The sequence below is a fragment of the Neodiprion pinetum genome, chromosome 6, assembly GCF_021155775.2.
Source record: "Neodiprion pinetum isolate iyNeoPine1 chromosome 6, iyNeoPine1.2, whole genome shotgun sequence".
NCBI classification, from domain to species: Eukaryota; Metazoa; Arthropoda; class Insecta; order Hymenoptera; family Diprionidae; genus Neodiprion; species Neodiprion pinetum.
This window is the reverse complement of record NC_060237.1, coordinates 29556828-29579959: the sequence shown is the minus strand read 5'-3', so window position 1 is coordinate 29579959 and position 23132 is coordinate 29556828. Positions and strand designations below refer to the sequence as shown.

The following is a 23132-nucleotide window of genomic DNA, read 5'->3' as shown; positions in this document are numbered from 1 at the left end:
TCAACTTCCGCATGTGTACTCATCTTGAGATTCTTCAGTCAATGACATATATACATAGTGCGGCGCGAAAACTAGTTCCAGTCGAGTCCGCTATATTTAGGGAATTTACTAAGTCGCGAAGAATCCCCCAAGTCTGACATTGAATCAAAATTCTATTGATTTTTACGATTAGTGGCTGATTATTTAAAGTTGAGATTGTGTTTGTCTGATATGTGTACCACTGAAATTAGCAAACGAACGACGAACAATTGTCATGACAATTTATAAAACTTTAATCAGATGAAAGACTAATTGTGTAAAACTGGTTTCTCTGCCTTGACGCAACACGAGGTAATATTACGTCATACGTATCGTGCTCGAAACGAACAAAATTAAATAAACGAGAATGATAAATTCAGCTTCCCCGCCTTTGGTCGGCACACGTGCATATATATGACGCACGGCGGAAAACGTACAACGCAATCATTTATCTACTATATAAGATATGTGATGTTCAAAAGTTTGTAAACACTAAATGCAAATACAGTGAAAATATTTACGCCGTTCAACAAATTCAATTTGCTTTCCTTGGTAGTATGCTTGCCGCCAACAATGAGATGTGCTTTTGACCGATTTTTGTAGAACATTCCGGATCACTCTTGCTTCTACGTAAGTGGTGGGAGACGTATAAATACCCGGATTGGAGCCTTCCGTCGAAACAGTATAGCTATTGGATATTGAGGAGTACGGACGTCATATCGTCTAACGGAATAGCGTGAAGTGCGTATCGCGATTGCGCGGAGAGACAGAGAATCTAGCCCCACGGGAGTTGCATCACTACACGTGAAGTCGAGGGTTTCGTCTTCGATTACAATTTCTCCAAAGTCCGTCGAAATAATTGGTGAAAAATGTTGACCGCAGCGAGATTGTTGAGCCGAGGGTGCAGCGGAGTCGTTGGAGATATTTCGAGGAAGCAAAACTTCAGTACAATCTTAAAAAATGTGAGTATTTCACGGTACCGCAAATCATCCCGAAAATCATTCCCGACCCTCCTTATAACCGCGTTTTTCTAGTCCTGGCTAAACGGTCAATTCCATCTTCCATAAGGTCTTAAATTTCGATTTATTCACCGCTTCACTGTACATTCGGAATCTGTTACAATTTTTTATACCACAAACTCGATTCTTCCTTTTGCGCATTTAGTCATGTCGCGTTACTTCGAGCCGGTCGCCGCGGTCCTGCCGGTTATGTGCGTTTTTTAAAAGCCGGCATTTTTCCAGAAAATTCACTTATTCATGCACTGTTTCTTTTTTAGGCTGCCGCTCCGACCGTATCTCTCTCGCAGAGACAAACCGATCTTCACCAGTACAGATACAAGTGAGTATAATCTCATTCCTCTTAGCCTAGCTGAAAATCAGAAAATTTTATATTCATTGGCTTGTCGGAAACTTTTCCAATACTGTTGGTTTTTTAAGTTATGTAAGATTATCATGCTAAAATTTATCAGTTTACAAAATAATGTATGAGTCTTGCTCAACCGCAGGACTTGTTTGCTAGTGAAGAACCATGAACATGTATCGAACGGAATGTTGGTTCAATCATTTAGGTTGCACTGGTAGAAAAAATGATAGTTCCACACTTGGTCGACTCTCATTTTCATGAAATTTTCAAGCAAATTTCATTTTTGTAGCCCAAATAACTGTATCTAGCTGCTTGTTAGATATTTGCAATAGCCAAATATATGAACAGAACTTGATTTCCTAATCTCATGCAATATGTAACATTATGTTCACATGCGAAGCAATACAGAATCTAGAAAGCTTTTACAATGAACAATGATTAAAATGACTTCTGTTGCTTTGATTATAAATAAAAAAAACTTCATCATTTCAAAACAATGAACCTAAATTAATGGTTCCTTATAATCGTTACATAGATCGGAAGGTGTGAAAGGTGCGGTAATTGGTATAGATCTTGGCACAACGTTTTCTTGTGTAGCAGTAATGGAGGGTAAACAAGCAAAAGTAATCGAGAATGCTGAAGGTTCCCGCACAACTCCATCCTACGTTGCATTCACCAAAGGTTTGTGAATAACCATAAGTAATACCTCATTTTCTATTTAAATCAGTAACAATTTTGAGTTCCTTAACCGCCAATTAACACATATTTAATTAAAACTTGAAATAAATCTACAGAAGGAGAACGCCTCGTTGGTATGCCAGCCAAGCGCCAGGCCGTTACGAATTCTGCAAATACTTTCTATGCAACAAAACGTTTGATTGGTCGCAAATTCGATGATGCAGAGGTGAAAAAAGAAATGTAAGTATTAAAGCGGCTGTGAAATCAATTTCGTTTTCAGCATGGTTTGCACTCTCATAGTAAATGACGATATGTTTCATTTATCAGGAAATCAGTATCATACAAGATTGTCCGTGCCTCGAACGGAGATGCCTGGGTTCAGGGAGGTGATGGAAAAATGTATTCGCCAAGTCAGATAGGAGCATTTGTTTTAATGAAGATGAGGGAGACAGCAGAAGCTTACCTGAGCACGCCAGTTAAGAACGCTGTAGTCACGGTTCCGGCCTACTTCAATGATTCTCAGAGGCAAGCAACTAAGGATGCTGGGCAAATTGCCGGCCTCAACGTTCTCAGAGTTATCAACGAACCAACAGCTGCTGCTTTAGCTTATGGCATGGATAAGACTGACGATAAGATGTGAGTTAATTATATTCGAACTAGTTTTTAAATTGTATATGCAGTAAATTTTCAATGATGTTTTTATTTTTCGTCTCTTAAAGTACAACGTACACATGTGGAGAGAATATTTCTGAGGGATTCTTGCGCTGGTCAGCGTTTAACTGCACTATTTGTTTGTATAGATTAATTCACCCTTTCTTTTTCTTATTATCAGCATCGCTGTGTACGATTTGGGTGGTGGTACCTTCGACGTTTCCATTCTGGAGATTCAAAAGGGAGTTTTCGAAGTCAAGTCTACCAATGGAGACACTTTCCTAGGTGGTGAAGATTTCGATAATGCCTTGGTCAACTACTTGGTGTCAGAGTTCAAGAAAGACGTAAGTGTACACCTAGCATTTGATATCCATTTAGTTACTTTACACTGCTCAATAATTATTCATCAGTATGAGTTACAACAGTCTGTTCATGGCAGAGATTCGAACCTTACTACATGGGATCCAAGGGTCAATCATTTTCCTGATAAGTCAAAAGCTGCTACAATTCCGATTAACTTATCAGTTACAGTACCATATTGTTTTCTTTCATTAAATTATCGGACCTGAGAAACATCATTGAATATCCACAGATTCACTGGAATAATAAAAAATCTGTATTCGGTAGATAATCATTTATTTCCTCATTTTTGTAGCAAGGAATAGATGTAACTAAGGACGCAATGGCTATGCAACGGCTTAAGGAAGCAGCTGAAAAGGCGAAAATTGAATTGTCCAGTTCAAGCCAAACTGATGTGAATCTGCCGTATCTTACCATGGACTCCAGTGGACCAAAACATTTGAATTTGAAACTTTCGCGAAGCAAGTTTGAAAATCTAGTCGGTGACCTGATCAAACGCACACTCCAGCCTTGCCAGAAGGCCTTATCTGACGCTGAAGTGACAAAGTCTGACATCGGAGAGGTTCTACTTGTGGGAGGCATGACCAGGATGCCAAAAGTTCAACAGACTGTACAAGACATTTTCGGCCGCCAACCCTCGAAGGCTGTGAACCCTGATGAAGCTGTCGCTGTTGGTGCTGCTGTGCAGGGTGGTGTACTTGCTGGTGATGTCACCGACGTTCTTCTCCTAGATGTGACTCCACTCTCTCTGGGTGATTATTTTGAGAATATATTTTTACGCCAATGGTGCTACGCAATTTCATTTTCTTTTCAAATGATGCTTATAACTAATCTTCTCTCAGATTTAAACATGACGACAAGATTTTACTGACATTCATCTATGGTTACTACTCACTTTTTGACTATTCGCGTCCACTTGATCTCTCATTCAGCCACTCAATTTTCATTTAGGTATTGAAACTCTCGGAGGAGTCTTCACCAGATTGATCAGTCGCAATACTACGATACCGACTAAGAAGAGTCAGGTATTCTCTACAGCAGCAGATGGTCAAACACAAGTAGAAATCAAAGTTCATCAGGGTGAGAGAGAAATGGCTAATGACAACAAACTACTCGGTCAGTTCACACTTGTCGGAATTCCGCCAGCGCCCAGAGGGGTTCCTCAGATCGAAGTTACATTCGACATTGATGCCAACGGTATCGTTCACGTTTCTGCAAGGGACAAGGGTACTGGCAAAGAACAACAGAGTAAGTTTTTATCTTTTATATAATTTTTCGTTGGTTATTACATCGAACTTGTGTGACAAGATATGATTTTATAGTCGTCATCCAGTCCAGTGGTGGCTTGAGCAAGGATGAGATCGAAAACATGGTTAAGAAAGCCGAACAATACGCTAAGGAAGACAGGATAAAGAAAGATCGAGTTGAGGCTGTCAACCAAGCAGAGGGTATCGTGCATGACACAGAGGCAAAGATGGAGGAGTTCAAGTCTCAATTGCCGGCTGAAGAGGTTTGCATATTTATTTAATCTTTCAAGATTCTCTCCCCGTTTTAGCCTATTTAAGTATTTTCACTCACTGCCACTTAAAGATAGTAATTTTTCAGCCAGTGGTATATGATGTTATAATATTTTTCGTCTCTCAAAGCTGATATGTGGACAATTTTTACTGAGATAAAGATTGGTCTTTCCAAGGTTAATTAGTGTGGTAGCAAATCATTACTAATACTTTTGATGTTATTTTCCGATTATCGCAGTGTGATAAATTGAAGGAGCTGGTGAACAAAGTCAGAGAAACATTAGCGAATAAAGACAACACGGATCCTGAAGAAATCAAGAAACAAACGAACGAACTTCAACAAGCTAGCTTAAAGCTCTTTGAAATGGCTTACAAAAAGGTAAGCATTTGTAAACCTGGATGAAAATGGGTAGAATATTTTTTTGTCAAATTGTTTGGAAATTCATGTAATGATAAAATTGCTATATCGAGATTCTGGTTAAACATTAGGTGTGTATTACTCATTTCTATTTAGATGGCCGCCGAGCGTGAATCTAGCAGCGGTAGCAACGAGCAGAGTAGCCAGGAAGGCGAGGAGGAGAAAAAGAAGGAAGAGAAGAATTAAAGATTATAATACAAGTATACAAAGGAACCTGAAACAGCCTCTGGGCTGCACTTCTCGGCTACAGCAGTTTATCAGATGCATGAAACTCAGGAAACAAAATTGACGTAGTTTCAAAGAAGCGCTACGTTGTCTCAGACGTCATTATTTGTATTTCTAGATTATTTAGGTAGGTAGTTGTTGATTATTATTATTATTATTATTATTATCATCATTACTGCTAATTTTCTTTTCTGACGTTCCATGATCGATAAGTGTAGTCACAGGTAGAGGTAGCGAGTCGTGGTTTATAATTATAAGACAAAACGAAAAAACAAGCTACAGCAGCTACAAGTTTTTTTTTAAAGTTGCATTTGCCAAGTAAGTAATATGCAAACAGAAGACCTTTGCTATGAAGGAATACAAATCTTTCAGGCGAAACACCGTTTAATAATTATCGATAATAATTAAAGCGACCATCTTTTAATCCTTACTGTTTCCGTGTAACACGGTCGTGAAAACTTCTCGATAAATAAAACCGATTTCAATTAGAAATAATATCAATTTAACAAAACCTTTCTCGTAAACATCGGAAAATATCTGAATGTTGGCGTTACGTTGAAATTAAATAGTTTATATACCATAGCATCGGTCGTCTGTTGGACGATATTTGTTATCACTCCATTGTATTTTATATACCCATGTAGAGAATTTTAGGGATATTTCATACATATGATTGTAATAAAAATCAAGACACAAAAAAACCCATCAAGTATACACACGATTGTCGCTTGAAAAACGAAAATTATGTAAATTGTGTACATAATAATATATTAATGCCGCATGTTCCGAGGGGTTGAATGTTTGATGCATACAATGGCTGGCGCCGCTGTAGCCTGCGCGTTACTCCTTGGACCGTCTGTCTTACGTCGTTTTTCGTTACCCGCGGATATAATATCTTTACGGATGGACTTCGGACTCGACAATGCGGTGGTATTGCGGGTAGCAGAGTACTTGTTAAATGATATTTCATACATTCACGAGAAAGAGAGAGAGAGAGAGAGAGAGAAAGAGAAATGCGGGATCGGAGCGATATGATAAGGATAAATATGAGATCGCGAGAAGAGAGGGGAGAAAATTAGTCATAGTTCTTAACTAATAAAAGATTGAAATAAGCAGCAGCATAAACGAAAAACATCAAAATAATACGTTGACTATTATAAGAATTATATTAATTATCATATAATTATATATTATAGAAGCTAAACTATATGTATGATCCAATCCAGAATTTATTCTTTTTTTTTATTACCACCCTCTCCCCCATTCCAAAGATCCCCGATCGTATCACAACCCATAATATACATGTTATGTTGAGCTCATAAATAAAATGATCAAACTTTGATTAAAGTTTGGATTAACTTCTGTGCGTTTAATCGAATGATCACCTCTTTCGGTAATGTTAACGATTTTTATATTATCTTCAATTCTGTGTGATATGTTAATCTCGCATTGTAGCGTAACGCCATTGTTGCCTGTTTTGTCATTCATACTTCTTTAGTCAATCACGATTTATCTCTAGACAAATTGACTCACAATCAGTAAGTATCGCGATATCGAATTACCTACTCTAGTTTCTCTTTCGCAAATACTGCCACGTCTAATATTTAAGGAAGGCAAATATCTGTATTTGGCAATTCTAATTATCGTTAATTCTATACACAAATATAATTTGACGAGGCTTATGATTAACAAGATAGAGATAGAAAGTGCAGCTGTGCATGCTTTTCTTGTTTTCTATGTGATATTCAAACTTTGCGATCAAGTTGTAGCCTGTGAATTGAAAATTGCACTCAAAAGTCTTATAATATGTATATTAATTACAATATTTGTACAGATAATTCGTACAGGCGAGCCTTTTGAAATTGGTATTTATTGATTTATTATAGTCATTTGATGGTAAGCCTATATTTTCCGAGAATAGGCAGGAAGCATATTCGGGATAAGGATATAAACATGTGTCCATTGCAGGCCTTTGACAGATCAAGAAATGTGTGTTCATATTTAGAATTATAAACTAAACTAATTGCAGGAATCAGAATTTTATGTGTCATTTGAAAAAAAACAGGATTTTCTTTTTCATCCAAATTCTCACACCGAATGCCTTGTTTCGGAATATCAAATATTATCTAACCGTATCGAACAAAGTATTTACTTTTATTTTTGTTTTAATACTAAAATCATGATAACACACAACTAATGTATATAAATAACATGTAAAAAGGGCCAAATTAATCCTCGAATTCCTTGATAATAGTCAACAATAACAATTTTATCATGCACAAATATCGTGCGATTAATTAAAATTTGTCTCTATGCAAACGGTGACCAGTTTAATTGAAGAAGGAAGTTTTCCGAACGGTGACACGTTTCCTCTATAAAAAATGGCAATAAATCACAACACAACGATTGGGCAATGATCATGATCGATTACAGTAAAATAAATCGAAGCCGAAATCTATTCCCCGACGGATTATTCTTCTGCACAGCGCGCCGCGTAGTAAATTCCTTTGGTGGTCGGCCAATATTTAAATTCCATTGTATTCATTCAGGGGTCTAAACGTAAAGTGCCGTATTGATTATTAATCGTACAAGAGTTACATTATTTTTATAGCACGCGAACAATTGACTTGTTCTGTTTGCGATCGGTGATTTTTTAATGTCCGTGTGCAATCGGTTTAAATTTGAATCAAGGCGTGAATGATCGCCGTGTAGTATCGATTCTTCCTTGAGAGGAAACATGTAATCACCTGGAATAATAATATTGTGTAGGAACAGTGAGCGTGCTGCAGCCCGAGAAGCAGCAACGTGCGAGATAGCGGAAGGAAGAGAGATTATATTTACAAGAGTAGTGCGTACGTAGGAATAAGGTAATTGATCTTTTTTCTTTTTCTTTTGTTGTTGTTTAGGCCTATTTGCAAGGAAACGGTTTCATTAAGCACTAATATTGTAGCTTAATTGTAACAGGTAGCACTTGGAATTTATATGAAGTGCCGTTTGTTCGTTGGTTTTAATATTATTTTTTTTTTCTGATTTTTCCGTTTCGTTCCATATCTTACACACATAATTATTCTCATTCAGCCGTTCCTCCCTGTCGCAAGTAAATTTTCAACCTTCATTAAATACATATGCCTTTTGCTGTGAACGGATTATACAGGCGGTTATACTGGAGAATACATTCAATGAACAGCGGAAAATTTTTGAACGAAAACCGCGCATCTTGTGGTTATCTATTGGAGAATTACACATTAAATATATCGATTCGGAAACGAAGCAAATTTAAATATAATTAGTACAATTATAATGTTATAGTTTTCAAAGAAGCATATAGCTGCATCGTACAGTAATGATTTATTGTGTATTAAATAGGTGTATACACTAACGAGAAATTGTGCCGCGGGCCTCTAGTGTAACGCAGTATTTGCGATTTGTATTTTTCATTTCTTTATATATCATATAAGCTCGATTGCCCAATTAAATAATCAACAATTGGAAAAGTATAATGTACGGCGAAACCGCGGATAGATATATAGTTGCAATAGGGAGGTGTCATAAATTGTATTAATGTATGTATATTGTATATGCATAGGGATGTAATGTGTTATGGTGGTTACGGAAAGCAATCTCTACACTTTCGAGATTACATCGCACCGTACAATACATATAATAATTAATAATGGGTATTTGAAAAGTATTACAATTAACAATAAACTGTAACGCATGAGTCAGCCGCTATCAATTATAATATTAGACGTGAATACTATCATACCGCATATACGTTTAGTATGTATAATTAGATATTTGGTTTTACGTACATACAGTGTAAATGTATACCTATATATACACACATCATACCGAATCTCTTCTCTGCACTATAGCTTTTTTTCCTCCTCTTATTTCTTCAACTCGTACAAAATATATAATATTTAACAATTAGTTAGAATATCTTTTCGTAATCACCACAAAATCATTATACAATATTGATAGATCATACACCAATTGTTTCGTCAGCTTCCCTCAATTTCGAATTAATTATCGTTAGTAGTTTATCTGTATGCGTAATTGGGTGGTCCTTATTTAGGGCTCGGATGAATTTTTTGTCATTCGCCCATCCTAAAGCGTCCCCAAATAATTGAAAAACAATAATATGCATTTTGTCTAGATTTCATGGCGTGATAATGTGAATCTTTTATCAGATAGCTGGACCAATGAGCAGTAAAATTTTGCAGTTGCAGAACATTTTTAACGTTATTACGCTTACAATAAAATATATACTGAGAACGTGGCCGAAACACGTGTGTGAAAAGTGGAGTAATTGTTTTTTAATTATTTGAAGTTGATTTGGAGGGCAGCTCGGAAAAATTTCGCCGACACTTTGAATAAGGACTACCCTAATGTGTATAACACACGCCTCATCCGTATGCGACGTAGTCGATCAGAGTTCACGAATATTGTACGGTAGATATTGACACGCTGGCAAAAAAGGTGAATTTTTTTTTATGATCGTCGTTTATTTTTTTTATGTAATTTGATGTACGTTCCGTTTGTTCTTTGCGTTATTGGCGGAAGAATTTTAAGACGTTTTCACCCCCGGGTAAATTTTCGTGGCAAGACCTCGGCCACAAGAAGCCGTGTTATATATAGATCCTGTAGTTTACCTTTATCGGCGAGATCGGTTCAACGCGCACATATCCCATAAGCCATAGAAATCCCCATCGGGGTGACCGTCTTTAAAAGTCTGATTCCGTCAACGTATACGTATATGTTATATATGTACGACTAAAATTAAAATTTTTTTTTCCTCTCTTTAATAATATATATTTCACTAGAGTTTTTGTAAGGTTTTAAGTCAGGTAGTATCACAGCTGGCCCCCGATCGTTTAAAATAAAAACGGGGGCCTTTGGGGAGCCCGTTTCGCCCCTCCCTTTGCCGCCCCGAAAATCGCTACGCCGCGCCGCTGGCCCCTTGAACAGCACAGTCAGTCCCCGAATTATTATACATAACAATATAATAAATATATTTCGATAGCTAAAAATGTAGAAAAAATTATACAATGCCTATCTAACTATCTATCTATCTTCTATTACATGTCTAACGCGACTAATTTATATCAGTGTCTCTTTTTGTATCAACATATCCATATGTATGTTGTATATACGTCGATCTAGGGCGGCGGGGCTCCCTCTGCGCGGTAAATACATTTCATATTATTAATCAGTTAATATAGTAATGTTGAGATTTGTTTTTCTTTTTTTTTTTTTTTTCTTTTCATCAGATATTCAATCTTATTCAAATATATATATATATATATATACATATATATATATATATGAATATATATGAATATATATATATATATTCATTTTTATATTAGGTATATTTATTATACGAAAGATGCATGTCGTAAGATTCGTGCGAAACTCGACCAATTGCGTTGAGCACTTGCCAATTTGTATATATATATGTATATTACTCTTTTTGATAACGCTTGCAAAACTGAGGTTTCTTTTCATTCTAAGCATTTTCGTGCGAATATTGCAAAATGCCGTTTGAATGGGAATTAACATGTTGATAAATTTGACATTTGAAACGATTACATGATATTAATATTTGTCTGTAGGCAATCAGTTTTTTTTTCTGTAGTGAAATTTAAACCATCACGTTACAGCGACTTTGCAAAATCTTTCCAAAAACGTCCGACAGTAAGAAGAGAAAAAAGTTTTCCACACATTTTTTCACGTTGATTTTGTCTTGATAGTTAGGTCATCGCTTAAAATCCCCTCGTTGAAGCTTCGCATCTTTGAATTTAGCCAATCATTTCAACGCTTCAATTCCTAGTACTATATTTATATGATATGAAGAGTTTGAAGAGTAACGAAGACCTTTCAAATTTCCCGTAAATATTACATCTATACAATATCTATACATGTGTTATATACGTACAGTTAAACATACTTATTAACTCGAGTTATTCGCACGAAATCAGAATTAACTGCATCCCTACAAGTTAGCCGATATCTTACGAAGATGTTATACAATATTTTACGTATGTACTTATGGTACGTATTCGTAATTTCTTTTTTATTTCTCCTTCTTACGTTTTAGTTTTAATTTCGTTTTCTGACTTCTTAAACTTAAATTATACCAAGTACTACGTAATTCAAGGGCGAGGGTGGAATGTTTTATTCTCCGAATGCTACCGCTGTCAAATGTGCCAAGCGCAAGCCGCGGGTTACGTATTTCATAACAAGTGTTTCTCGTCTATATATTATATTTTACTCACGGTTATGTTGTAGATATATATACATACATGTATATATATATATATATATATATATATCTTATGCCTTCCCTCGTAATTTTTTTCTTCCCAAATTTTCCGTACATCCGTTTAATTAATTAGTTCGATATACACGTAATCCTAACTGTAAGTAAAATCGCGTGCGTCGAATAACGAGCTTTATAGGTATGTATATAATATAATAACGTAACATAATAACCGTAAAATAATATGAAATTATACGACAAACAATTAGTTTCTACCGGCGCTGAATTCCGTTCCGCCGTCACCTTCGTTGCTGTCCTCGACCGAGGGCGCGCATACGGTTTCCTTTTCGTCTTCCCTATCGAGGTCGGTGACGCAGCGTGATTCCTTGTCTTCGGTCCGAGGAACGCGACGGTTGCCGTTGACGAGCAAGACGGGTTCGTCGTTCGCTGTGCCGGGGTCTACGTCCTCCTCGGAGGCGTATTTGTTCGATGTCGGTGGTGCGGAAGAATCGACGGGCGAGCCGAGAACCGGGGTCGGTATCGCGACGCGATCCTGATCCTCCTCCTCCTCCTCCTCCTCCGCATCCTCCTCCTCCGCTTCCTCCTCCTTCTCGTCGCAGATCGCGTCCATTACCACCCTGTGCTTCAGCTGCCTGACAGCGTTCTCCAGGTTCTCTCTGAGGAAGAGGTTTCCCTCGCTTTCCGGTTCCTCCCATCCCTCGGGCGTGAAGATCGCCCTGGCCGTTTGGTAGAGCTTTCGGAAGCCCAGCTTTGTGTAAAGGCTCCGGCTCGCCTCGTTCTCCGGCCTTATGAATACGAAGGAGTTGTAGCCCCGGTCGGCCACCGCCTTGATCAGGTACCTCGCGAGCTTCGTGCCGTAACCCTTCCGCCGGAACTCGGGCCGCGTTTGCATCGAGAACATCGCTCCGTAGTAGGACTGGACCATCCAAGCGGCGAGTCGATCACCCGCGAACACTCCCGCCGCTGGGAGTGTCTTTATAAGTCGTAAAAAAAGCTCGTGGCACTCCATGTCGTTCGCCGTGTAAAGCTCGTGGATTCCTTCGGCGTGTTCCGGCCTCAGCGGCTGGACCCTGACGTCCGTCTGGCTCTCCTCAGCTTCCTCCTCGATCTCCACGGTCTTCTCGGGCTCCTCGCACGCCCAGATATCACCCAGGACTCGGTTCACCGTTCCCGTACCCTCGTAAAGCCGCACCAACTCGTCGACTATGTCGCAATGCGTGAAGTTTATGTACAAGGGACGCGACCAGTCCAACAACACGTCTTCCGTTCGCAGGAGCTTCAGCAACTCCAGTCTGTCGCCGGGACAGAAGACTCCCACGCTTTCGTAGAGAGTACCGTGGGGCTGGGGGAAAGAAGATTCGATCGATCAGACAATCTTGCACAAATTATATCCGTCAAGTAATTTTCACAACCATTTACAGTCGCGTGCGGACGTTGCGGAGAAACATTGAATTGTAACTGTCTTACGAAATTACAGTGGCATTGTTCTTATCGGCACAGGGTTCATTGAATCGTGTCGATTGCAGGAGATTGGATCGTGCAGAGTATAATGCTCGTTGTTTACGTTATTGTGAAGAATTTTATCGCGCAATCTCTATATACCGCAGAATTTTAACGAGCAAGTTGATTCCAGCAGAGCTTGAATCGCAAGTTCTACGGGGTTGATTATTATATCCTACATCGACTGAAAGCTCCGGATCCGTACGCTTTTACATAAATGTAGTCTTACATGCACGGAATATCCAAAATCGCGTTTAGAAAATTGAGAAAAAGCAATTTACTTACAATTAGAATCTCACCGATTATAGTTACGGCATATATTGTGCGAATAATCAATGCGTGCGAACTTCGCAGCGAAATAGTATGTATGCATATATAATCCAAGCTTTATATGTGTTCGCGGTTGGTAATTATCGGAATTGACTAACAGAGAGGCGGAATAAAATTGCGGGGTAAAAGTTTGAGGCGCGGAATTATCGGCCGGCAGGGTTCGTTTTGCGGATATGCCGGCACCCTGGACTCTTTCCACTTTGCAGGTGGAATGCGGGGGCGTTCAGTTTGGCGAAATGTTGGCCCCGAGCCAGGCCGGGATGTGGGCCACCACCCCCCTCCACCCCCATGTCAAATCCTCCGCCCGTCCATCTTCTCCTGCGACTTCAAACCGTAATACGCGTGTTCGAATTTCGAATGGCCACCTTTGATTTGTATACGTCGACGTTTTCTCTTGCCTGTGAGTTACCGTTTGCGTTTGACGTGTACAAAAGTCAATTCGCCACTGATCCTTGCCTCCTCCTTCAGGATCGTGAAAATCGATGGATCAATTCATTCTTGCTACACTTTCGTACAGGCTATCAGTTTTCTGTTTTTTTTTTTTTTATTTTATTTTCTCTCATTGACACATCCTAGCGAAGCATTTGTTTGAATCCTTCTTTTCAATTGGTTGAGCTTTCGCAGAGCTTTCGTATTCTGCGGGAAAGGATCGCCGTAATTCCGACGCGAAAAAGGGACTGCAAATCATCACGCGAGCGAATACATGTATGTATATAAAAGGGTGATAGTGCAGAAGTGCCGTTCATTACATGCTTCGCGTTAACGTTACCGAAATCACTGCCTTCTACGAGGATGTAGAAGGGACGCTATGACGGTGCGATAAAAGTCGGTGAATTGTGAAGTGTTGAAAGTGAAAATGGGAGCGAACGCTTGTCACGGTAGGTTCATAACATTCAAGAACATCGGAGACGACGGTGATCATATTTTGCAACGTAAAATTGCCGGGGGAGAAAGCGGTGGTAACGATCAAAGGTGACAACCCCGGGGAGCTTTGAGTTTAAGTAAAGCTGCGACCCGGTCAGCGCTGAAAGCGTCTGATGCCGAAGGCAGTTTCTGAAATTTACCATTTGCTCAGCCTCCAGCCGTTTTGGGGGTCCCCCGACAGTTTTCTGATATCGTATTCCGGAGAATAGTTCACCGTAAGGTTATACTTACGGACAATGTCATTCCTGGGAAGTGGAGGCAGATTGGGGACTGCTTTGGCCAACCGTCTGCCACGTAAAAATGAAATTCCCAGACTCGTTCCTCCAGGTACGTTAAAAGAGTTTGATGAAACTGAAATATATTCAAGTGATCAAAGTTAGCACTTGGCATTTTAACCTGCGGAGGTATGTTCAAGAAAAAGGGTTCAATAAACGTGGAGTTAGGAATGCGTCAGTGGTAGTAAAAAATTACTAACGATAAGCTAGAATTAGTTTCCATTCGGTCTGCCAACTTTAAATGCTCTGTGTTAAAGGCTAATCATTTTAGTTCACGTTCTTTGTCTAGTTCGTGTCTCCCGGAAGCCTTGAAAGCTCTCCGAAAATTGTAAGGCTGAGCAGTAATCCATTTTTAAAACAACTATACCGTCTGAATAACGCTGACTCGGTACATTGCAGTGTTTATTTGTCATTAGTGTAAGTCCATACCGAATCCCTAGTTAAATTCCAGCAATTTATGCATAGGCATAAACCTCTTTGAAGTTTTCGCGAAATTTTCAAGCGCTTTTACCCGAGAGTGAATTTGTCTGCTGTATTTTTCTTAGATTAAATAATTAGTTCGTCAAAGGCAGTCAGTGCTGCATAATCAGTGAATATTTTCTTTTATTCTCTGCTGTTAATTATGCCTAATTTTACGAACAACTCTGGGCAATTTGACATATCGGATTCGCCGATGTTTATTCCGTGGCATTGAAAATTACGTGAAACGAATGTTACTCAAGTCAGTCGTACAAGCCACACCCAAGGCATACACGCAGAGACCGATCAAGCACTGAAATAATCACATGATTGCCGGCGGTAAAAAGCGAGAGGAAAGAAAAGCTCGGAGAACGATAAATTTATTCGGCCAAATAAGAGTAGAAAAAAGCATAAAGGATCAACAATTGGAGCATACTTTACGTATACATCCACGTGTTTCGCAATTACTTTACACAGCGAGATTTAAGCTGTGAGCCGAGTGAAAACGTCGAGGGGTTGATGTCTGCGGGTTTTTTTTATCAGGCGATAATTTACTGCGGAGGTTCTTGGACAAAGTTCAAGGTTTTGTCTAAAGAGTGAACGTGCGATCTGCTACGACTCTGAAGCTTGCAGCCCGGGAATACTCGCGTTATAAATTTCATTGTCAGACTAGAAATCAGATTTCTTAGATGCGTGTATAAAATTTTTTTTTACTACAGATAAAATTGCTGATGTTTTTTCACGAGCTCGGGTTGTGAGAAGGAAAAAGAACGTCCTAGGCCCGTGCCTTAAGTTCGAAAGTTCATCTTGCTTCGAACTAATTTGCATTTAATTTGAAACCCCCGGCGGACGTGGAGGCAGCAAAGGCGGTGTCGGTCCCGTTTGCGAAAGAGAAAAACACTCTCAATAAAATTGGTCTTCAAATCGCCCGGGCTGCAGCCCGTGCCGAAAAGGTCGTTACCATATATACGCGTGTTTTCACAGACACGTGAATCAGCATACGAATATATTGCCATGTATTACAGAAATAGCGATTTCACAGCCCAGCTTGCAGCTTCTCAAAAATTCACCCTATCAACCCTTGACGCAACATTTTTTAAATCGGGAACAATTCGCAGGGCAATTTATATACGATGAAAAATATGCGCTCGGTGCTGAGGTTCGAACTTCGAGCTTAAGGAATCTTTATGCCCGTGAGTTTAGGGATAATCCTGAGAAGGTTCCTCCGAGTGACGTGCACGAAACGTTGGAAAACAGACTGGCGCCTGAACGCGTAGTTTGACGTGGTAACGCAAAATCGATTTTTTCCCTTCGTGTAATTGCATAATACGTACGTATACCTAATGCTGAGCAGTTTATCGTCGTGAATCGCATGCAGCTTCGGCTGCAATGAATTGCCGTAGGTATTCGTTATGGAGAGAAGCTGGAACGAGAGGGAGGAATGAGAAGGACCGAGGGTCAGGGTCACCTTGAATGCAGGTAAACATTTTTTATCACATCATCGCGTTAATCAATGAAGCTTGCATGTTCGATATCACTAAAAGCACAAACTCTACATGACGGTTTCCAAGAGCTATTTTCGGCCCTCGGCTTTTCACGGAACCCGTTTAGTCTTTGGGCTTGGGTTCGGGTACACGCCTCTGATGTTTCGGTACGTTGATATACTTTGAACTCGTTACCGGTCAATAGCTTTTCCCCAAACCACGATAAGTACACCGATACACTCGATATTGGCTGTTAAATACTCCCATAAATTGGTTATGTCGTCTAAACGGTTGCTAAAAGTCGACGGTATAAAAATGACGGAAGCTCGCATGGTTGCGTACAATATTATTTATGCAACGCGGTCTTCCAAACAAATGTAATAAATATGGTATAAACTGTACTTTACGTTTTCTATTCTTTTTTTCGTGTACACCTATAATGCTTGTTATTCTTCCAGCTGTTGCTCGTATTTTTTCCGTGTTCGTTAATTACTGTATACGTACAGTTCGTGCACCTCAAAGCTCGCTGAGCAGACTGCCGCAGCTTTGCCCATTCCTATAGTAAAAGAATTGTTAGATTTGAAAAACCCGTTGAATAAATACGTCCTAACAGAATTTTTGAACATGTACCGCGTTATACGTGCCGGCACACGAACGAATCACGAATATCGCTATGCGACGTAAATACGTTGCAGCTAAACATTTGAACTTTTGTACGACGTAAAATCGCCGACTCCCTGTAATCGCACCCCTACGTAAAACCGGACGACGTGTACGTAACAAAAGAATAAGAATGATAAAGAAAGAAACTTCGGGAACGCTGTTATTAAAGTTATTCCTCGAGTTGTTGTTAAAGCTCGTTGTTTCGCGCGGGCTGTTGAATCACGCGATCAAAGCACAATTCGCACGAGCTCGGGGCAAGGGGGGGCTTGTCGACGTTGTGTCGTAACCGCAAGAATTTTCAGTATCGTGTAAACGATCGATCATTGTTATTCCCATATCGGCACCCAACAAGGTCTAAGGTTATCCCAAAAGTTGAAAGATGAAAAGCGTCATCGTCGTCCTCCCCTTCGCAGCTCGTTTCGAAAAGCCGCGACGGGTTTCGAGGGATTCTTTCTTCCTTCGTCCCGGATCCCTCAGGACCTCGGATGTCCTGGGGAAGTGGAGGCGACCTTGAAAAGTGCGGCAATGTCGGGGGTAAAGACAGCAGTACGGCATTGCGGTGACCCACATATACCAGCTGGACTATTTCAGCCTCGACTGCCACACGCAACTTTGATCTTATTGCGGCTACGTGCCGCATATTTGAATCGCGATTTAATACGATACGCACACCCCGAGCTGATAATCGGCCCGAGTCCGCCTCGTGTCAACGATCTAATAATTCCGCACTCCAGCCGTGTCGAATGTCCCCGGATCACGACCAGGAGCCTCCCTCCTCCACCTTTCAACATTTTCCACGAGGCAAATTTTCGATTCAATTATGCTCCGTGTACGTGGCTCGTACCCGATTCTTCGGATCAATCTTCCGCGCAGCGATGAGCGGCTCGCATGACTCTTGAGCCAAGTCCGTCGCATCTTCACCGCCACCGAGACGGGCTTCTTGAATTATGATGTTTTACGAAAGTAGGGGTATTTGCCCGGCAGCTATCGAGCGAACCGGTCGACTACGAGTATAATGTCTATTATCGGGGCGGAATAGTGTACCCTGGATAATATTACAATGGTATATAGCGCGATGCGAAGCCATAGGAAAGCTGATGGCGAGCGACACCGAACCGTCCGCAAATCACAATGTTGCGCGAGAAACTGTCGGCGATGACAACACGAGCGAAATTGCATCCCTGCTCGGGTGATGATTAGCTAAGGCTTGGGAAATCGGGACGAGAGACGGAGAAAAAGCTTCATTTTCTCAGTATCAAGACAGCGGGATCTAATAGAGGGAGAGAAAAGACATGGAAAATCCAATTCCGTCGCTTCGGGCAAAACATATTTATTTATTTATTTATTCATTTATTTATTTATTTATATACTTATTTCAAAGCCAAATGGACGGTTTGCCAGTTCCGGGCAAATCAAACTTTTCTGACTCGTCTGAATATCAGTATCGGTGAAAAGCGCGGTCAAGCTTCAATCTGTTTTCTGCCGTTTGAGAATTGCGCATCGAATTTATTCAGTGATTCATCCTCCAGTGGTGACCGCTTGTATTAGAATCTCCGGCTAAGCGATGAAACTCTGGAAAGCTTCTGCATGAGTGATCTATGCGAGATCGTGGCGGCTGACCTGCAGTGATCATACGTATCGAAAACCGATGCAAAAACCAGCGGAATCGATTCATTGGAGCATAAAACGGAAAGAAGACGACACGGTGCAGGTGAGCAATTATTTAGGCAGCATTTCTTTTCACATTTTCTCCCGAAATTTCACGGCTATGAGGATTTTGTTCAGGAATTTGGGAATTTATTATTTTTCCGAGAAACAGTTCGTCAACCAGAAAATACGCGATCGGCAATTAACCATTGCTCGATTCACCTCTAAGGCGAAAAGCCGTGCCAGATCGATCAAGTCACAGTGACTGTAAAACCGTCCAGTGTTCGCCCGCAATAAATAGATTAAGAGATTACAGAGTTATTCGTGAAATAGTATAGAATTATCGCACGGTTAATTATAGAATTATATGGTTAATATGTCGCATAAAAATATGAGTAACTACAGTACGCCGCGAGGTCTAAAATGCTTAACGAGTTGAAAACCGCGTTGACCAGCTTGTGCACGTATATTGATTAGAATTGTAACACGTGTCTCGCAGCATTGCGTGATGGTCTCGTGTGCGAATGCAGCTGGCAATGAGTTTCCTGTAAATTGGAACTTGGCGTTCATCTTAAAACGCAATTTTTCAACAACGTTAGGTACCTAATTTTTCTACAATACGAGGAGCGCTTCTTCAACCATGCTGTTTCTCTCTGTGTATATAACGAAGCTTCGATTTTCGTAAACGCTAGAAATTTTGCAAGGGAAGGAAATTCGCAACCTTAAAAATTCTTGCTCAAACTACTGTCTCCGGCGAAGATGGTATCCAAGCGGTTATTTATTATAATATGAAGCTGAGTAGTTAATAAAGTATAAATCGGCGCATACCTTCAGAGATTCGGGAAGATATCCGGTGAGGAAGTCCAGAAGTTGAGGCAGTTCTTCGGGATGAAGTAATCGGAAGTTTCGACCGCGTTCCTGAACCGCCTCCTCAGGACGCTCCATACTTCCACTATACTGAAATGGAATGAAATCTGTTTATCTTGAAAATAATATCTACTTTCGCGTGTCTGCGCCGTGTGATGGGATTTAAATAATTGGGGGAGAAGACCGCGTCAAGATACGACTGTATCATACCCTCCTCGTCGACGCTTCGATCTTGTATGCCTACAATTAGTCGCCTACTCATGAATCCCAAACTCCCCTGATACAAACGCGCAAATTACGTCTTTTGTCGCCGTGGCGTTGTCGGTTTAAGTCGATATCCGTAATAGCTGACTGCGGGTATCGGAACTTGCCCATCGTGGACGCCTCGTTTTATCGCAGCCAAAAAGAGAAGATGAAAAAGAGAAAGGAAAACAAAAAAAACGAACAATTACCCCCGTCGTAAAAAATTATTACCTCTCGTTAATTGAGAAAACGAACTTTTCACCTGAAATGGGTATCGTTAAACTCAACACCGTATCGCTATGTCTATATCCAACAGCTCATTTTGTCAGCACTTTCATATCCGCACGTCACTAGCATCATTTTTTCTCAATTATTCTTACGAAATATTTCATAGGTTGTAAACTCGGTCCTCCATCTTTTCGAGTATTCGAAGTGATTTAATCTCGCCTACGTAGATAGATAAATAGATGAAAAGTTTTAATTGATCCTAGAGCAGTAGCTTCCTGAGGACCATAAGATACAAAGGTTACAACAAATTTTCAATCGTATGTGTACGCGCATCTACAAGCCATTGACATAAATACTATAGTCATTTGAGGTGTTGCGTGATGCAGGACGCTTGAACCGTTCAAGGGGATCGGTACCAGTTAACTTTGACGTTTTCGATTTGATTTTATTAGTATTTAGATAAAAACGATCAATCACGCGAATGAAGATACTTTCCTTGGCTTCGTGACGCAATTTTCAAGTCTACGACTGGTCTGATTTTGTCTTCTCACAAGGTATAAGTGTCAGTCGTTCCGGCAGAATAAGAGCGGAACAATCCAACTGGCAATCTGTATACATTCCAAAAAGCTGTAACACGTATCGTCAATCGCCGATGATCAATAAACTAGTACGATTTTTATAGAGCTTTAATTCGGCGCGATTTTACTAATGAAAACTCGGTCGTTCCGGCGAAGTGAAAAGAGTGTATTCCTGTCGTGGTGTAGAAAGTAAAAGCCCCTTGATCGATCCCTCAGGTACGAGTATGTAGAGAAATGTTGCAGGGGTGCGAAACACGCGATTCGCAGAGGCATTCGTACCGTCGCGAGATGATTCCACCTATTTTTCAATGGCTAATCTACGCAGCAGCGAAATCGGCGTGGAAACTAATCACGTGAAATTTTCACCGGCAACAGAGAGGGTTGCCTGTCCAGTATCCGTTCTAAACGTTTATCGATTCGAGGCGAGGTGCAGCAGCAGCGGCAGTCTGGCCAGCTCTAACCTTTGCGAAAAACGTATTCGCACACCATGAGGAGCGAAGAGGAGACGAGAGGACGAGAGCGTCACGTGCATCCTCCTCACAGGATGGGGATGTTCGTTTCGGCGTGAGCGCAGACCAGCGAACATGCACATGCTAGTGGTAATTGTTGTTAAAAAATTTTCCCGTAGATTATGGAGAAGCGTATTGGTTCTTCAGCCCTCTGTAAGCTCGTTTCGGCCGGGCTTTAATCAGCTTTGAAGAGAATCTATAACACCGGTGTTATTAATTAGACCGAATAATCGATCGGAGACCAAAACCCCGAAGATTACGAGGTGCTTTATACTTTGGGAAGAAGAAAAGAATATAAAATATTCGTGTAACAAGCTGATAAGTAATCGGTTCGAGCAGCGTGATCCTCGCGTCCTCGTTCTAGCTCACATTTAATGTAGGTACTTGTTTTGAAACGTGATACTGTGGCTTGCGAAACATGCGGAATTGAAATTTATACTAATAATAATAATTTTATACTAATCTAGTTATATTTTCACGTGAGTTAGATTTTTTTCGCCGAATCTCTAATCAGAGCTTTTATTCTCTTTATAATTGGGTTTTATTTTCATCGAGCTCTGCGAGTCGTCAAGCAATGGTTATATTTGTACTTCCAGTATCGTGTTTAATTCTTGAGTAAATTTTCGATCATCCATAATGGATAATTTATTGCAGGTGATTTTGTCCTCGTCGTTTTGAAATTCGCAAAGGTGAGTGCTCAGATGTCTTCCCACACATGTCCTAGAGCAATCTCTTTTTCAGTTATTACTATTATTCTACTTTACGATATGCTGAATCAATTTGAATATAAAATTGTGAAATAGATATTAAATTCGTTCGAACATCCGGCTAGTCTCACGGGATTTCAAACTCGTCCGCGAAACAAACTCGGTGAAGTAGCAAGTTTGATAAGAATGGCGACGATGTCCGTGAAAATTTTTAATCCAAAAAAAAGTAAGCGCGGTTTTTTTTCCGTTGTCGAACATGCGACATCGGCACCGCGGTCGAACAGCTGGCGCTATATAACATAGTCAGCTAGTTACATAGCTGTCAAAAGCTCTGAGCTTTCTCCGGCCGGCTTGAATGGCATGAATATCCCTTCGATCATTGGAAAAATAGAAGTACAAAAACCCGAAGGATGGGGATCAATAAAAAACTGCACCCGATTGAAACATCCTAATAACAACGTCGCTCGTATGTACAAGTAAACTGGATGATTTAAACCGAGACAGATCGCTGAACAGATAAACTGCCGACAATAATTATATACGCGTAGGGAGGGAAATTGTAGTTATAAGGGCTTTACAGCCGTATCGATTTACCTGTGATTAATAGCTGCGATGCGTAAGCGATATAAATTTTGCGTTAGTGTGTAATATACGCGTACGGTATACCGCAGGCAACAGGGAAATTGTCCTGGAATGGGATTTCCCGTTGCTGAGAAAATATCGGCCGTGGCCACCGCGACGAACACGGCTCTCTTACTCGACGTCTCGTGCTTTTCCCTTCCTCGGTTTCCCCGCAGAAAAACTAATTTACCCCCAAGCCGAAAACGGCCGAACACCGGGCGAGGAGTGAGACGGATACTGCAAGCTCGACGACGGCTTTTGCGACTAAAACCACGTCCCGACAGTCGCGTTCAGGGATTGTTACAACGGAGCCATGCGCCCGCGCCGCCCCCAGGACCCGCACTGTCGCCCCTGACCTCCTCTGCCTACCCCCGAAGTCCTCCAGGCGTACGATGTCAGGGCGCAGAATCGCGCCCCACACTGCAGTTCTAATCGCAACGCCTGCGCCTGCATCCTCCTTATTACTCGAGACTCGAGAGAGCTCTCCTTACAGACATGGAAATACCTCCTTTCCACCACCTAATATTCTTGGCCGTTTCAACTTTTGGACACTGATCGTAACGAATTCATCAATCGTGATAT

The 23132-nt window shown here is 40.6% G+C and overlaps 3 protein-coding genes across 3 annotated transcripts in view; 2 read left to right on the top strand and 1 right to left on the bottom strand.

Moving 5' to 3' along the window:
- The first annotated feature begins 699 nt into the window (after window positions 1-699).
- Window positions 700-6587, top strand: Hsc70-5 (Heat shock protein 70 cognate 5). Its single transcript, XM_046630465.2, has 11 exons — window positions 700-980; window positions 1295-1356; window positions 1916-2061; window positions 2175-2298; window positions 2386-2694; window positions 2891-3053; window positions 3365-3821; window positions 4021-4317; window positions 4392-4579; window positions 4825-4965; window positions 5101-6587. Exons 1-11 carry the CDS (start codon window positions 888-890, stop codon window positions 5188-5190), a joined length of 2070 nt encoding a protein of 689 aa, XP_046486421.1. The 5' UTR covers window positions 700-887; the 3' UTR covers window positions 5191-6587.
- LOC124220968 (uncharacterized) lies at window positions 6115-22878 on the bottom strand. The gene is made up of 4 exons (XM_046630469.2): window positions 22524-22878; window positions 19626-19754; window positions 14501-14620; window positions 6115-12857 (listed from the first exon to the last, which is right to left on the bottom strand). The coding sequence occupies exons 2-4, from the start codon at window positions 19740-19742 to the stop codon at window positions 11760-11762; spliced, it is 1335 nt and encodes a 444-aa protein (XP_046486425.1). The 5' UTR covers window positions 19743-19754; window positions 22524-22878; the 3' UTR covers window positions 6115-11759.
- The window catches only part of LOC124220972 (transmembrane protein 230), a 45021-nt gene continuing 28516 nt past the window's right edge, over window positions 6628-23132 (top strand). Inside the window, exon 1 of the mRNA XM_046630480.2 lies at window positions 6628-8096. The gene's annotated coding sequence lies outside the window, so the exon portion shown is untranslated. The remainder of the gene's footprint in view (window positions 8097-23132) is intronic.

Bases quoted from the DNA above. Each gene is read 5' to 3' on its own strand.
- Hsc70-5 (XM_046630465.2), top strand. From the start codon at position 888: ATGTTGACCGCAGCGAGATTGTTGAGCCGAGGGTGCAGCGGAGTCGTT. The intron at 4,318-4,391 runs GTAAGTTTTTAT...ATGATTTTATAG, and splicing joins TACTGGCAAAGAACAACAGA to TCGTCATCCAGTCCAGTGGT. The intron at 4,966-5,100 runs GTAAGCATTTGT...ATTTCTATTTAG, and splicing joins TTGAAATGGCTTACAAAAAG to ATGGCCGCCGAGCGTGAATC.
- LOC124220968 (XM_046630469.2), bottom strand. From the start codon at position 19,742: ATGGAGCGTCCTGAGGAGGCGGTTCAGGAACGCGGTCGAAACTTCCGA. The intron at 14,621-19,625 runs GTATGCGCCGAT...AATATATTTCAG, and splicing joins ATCTTCCCGAATCTCTGAAG to TTTCATCAAACTCTTTTAAC. The intron at 12,858-14,500 runs GTAAGTATAACC...TCTTTCCCCCAG, and splicing joins TCCCAGGAATGACATTGTCC to CCCCACGGTACTCTCTACGA.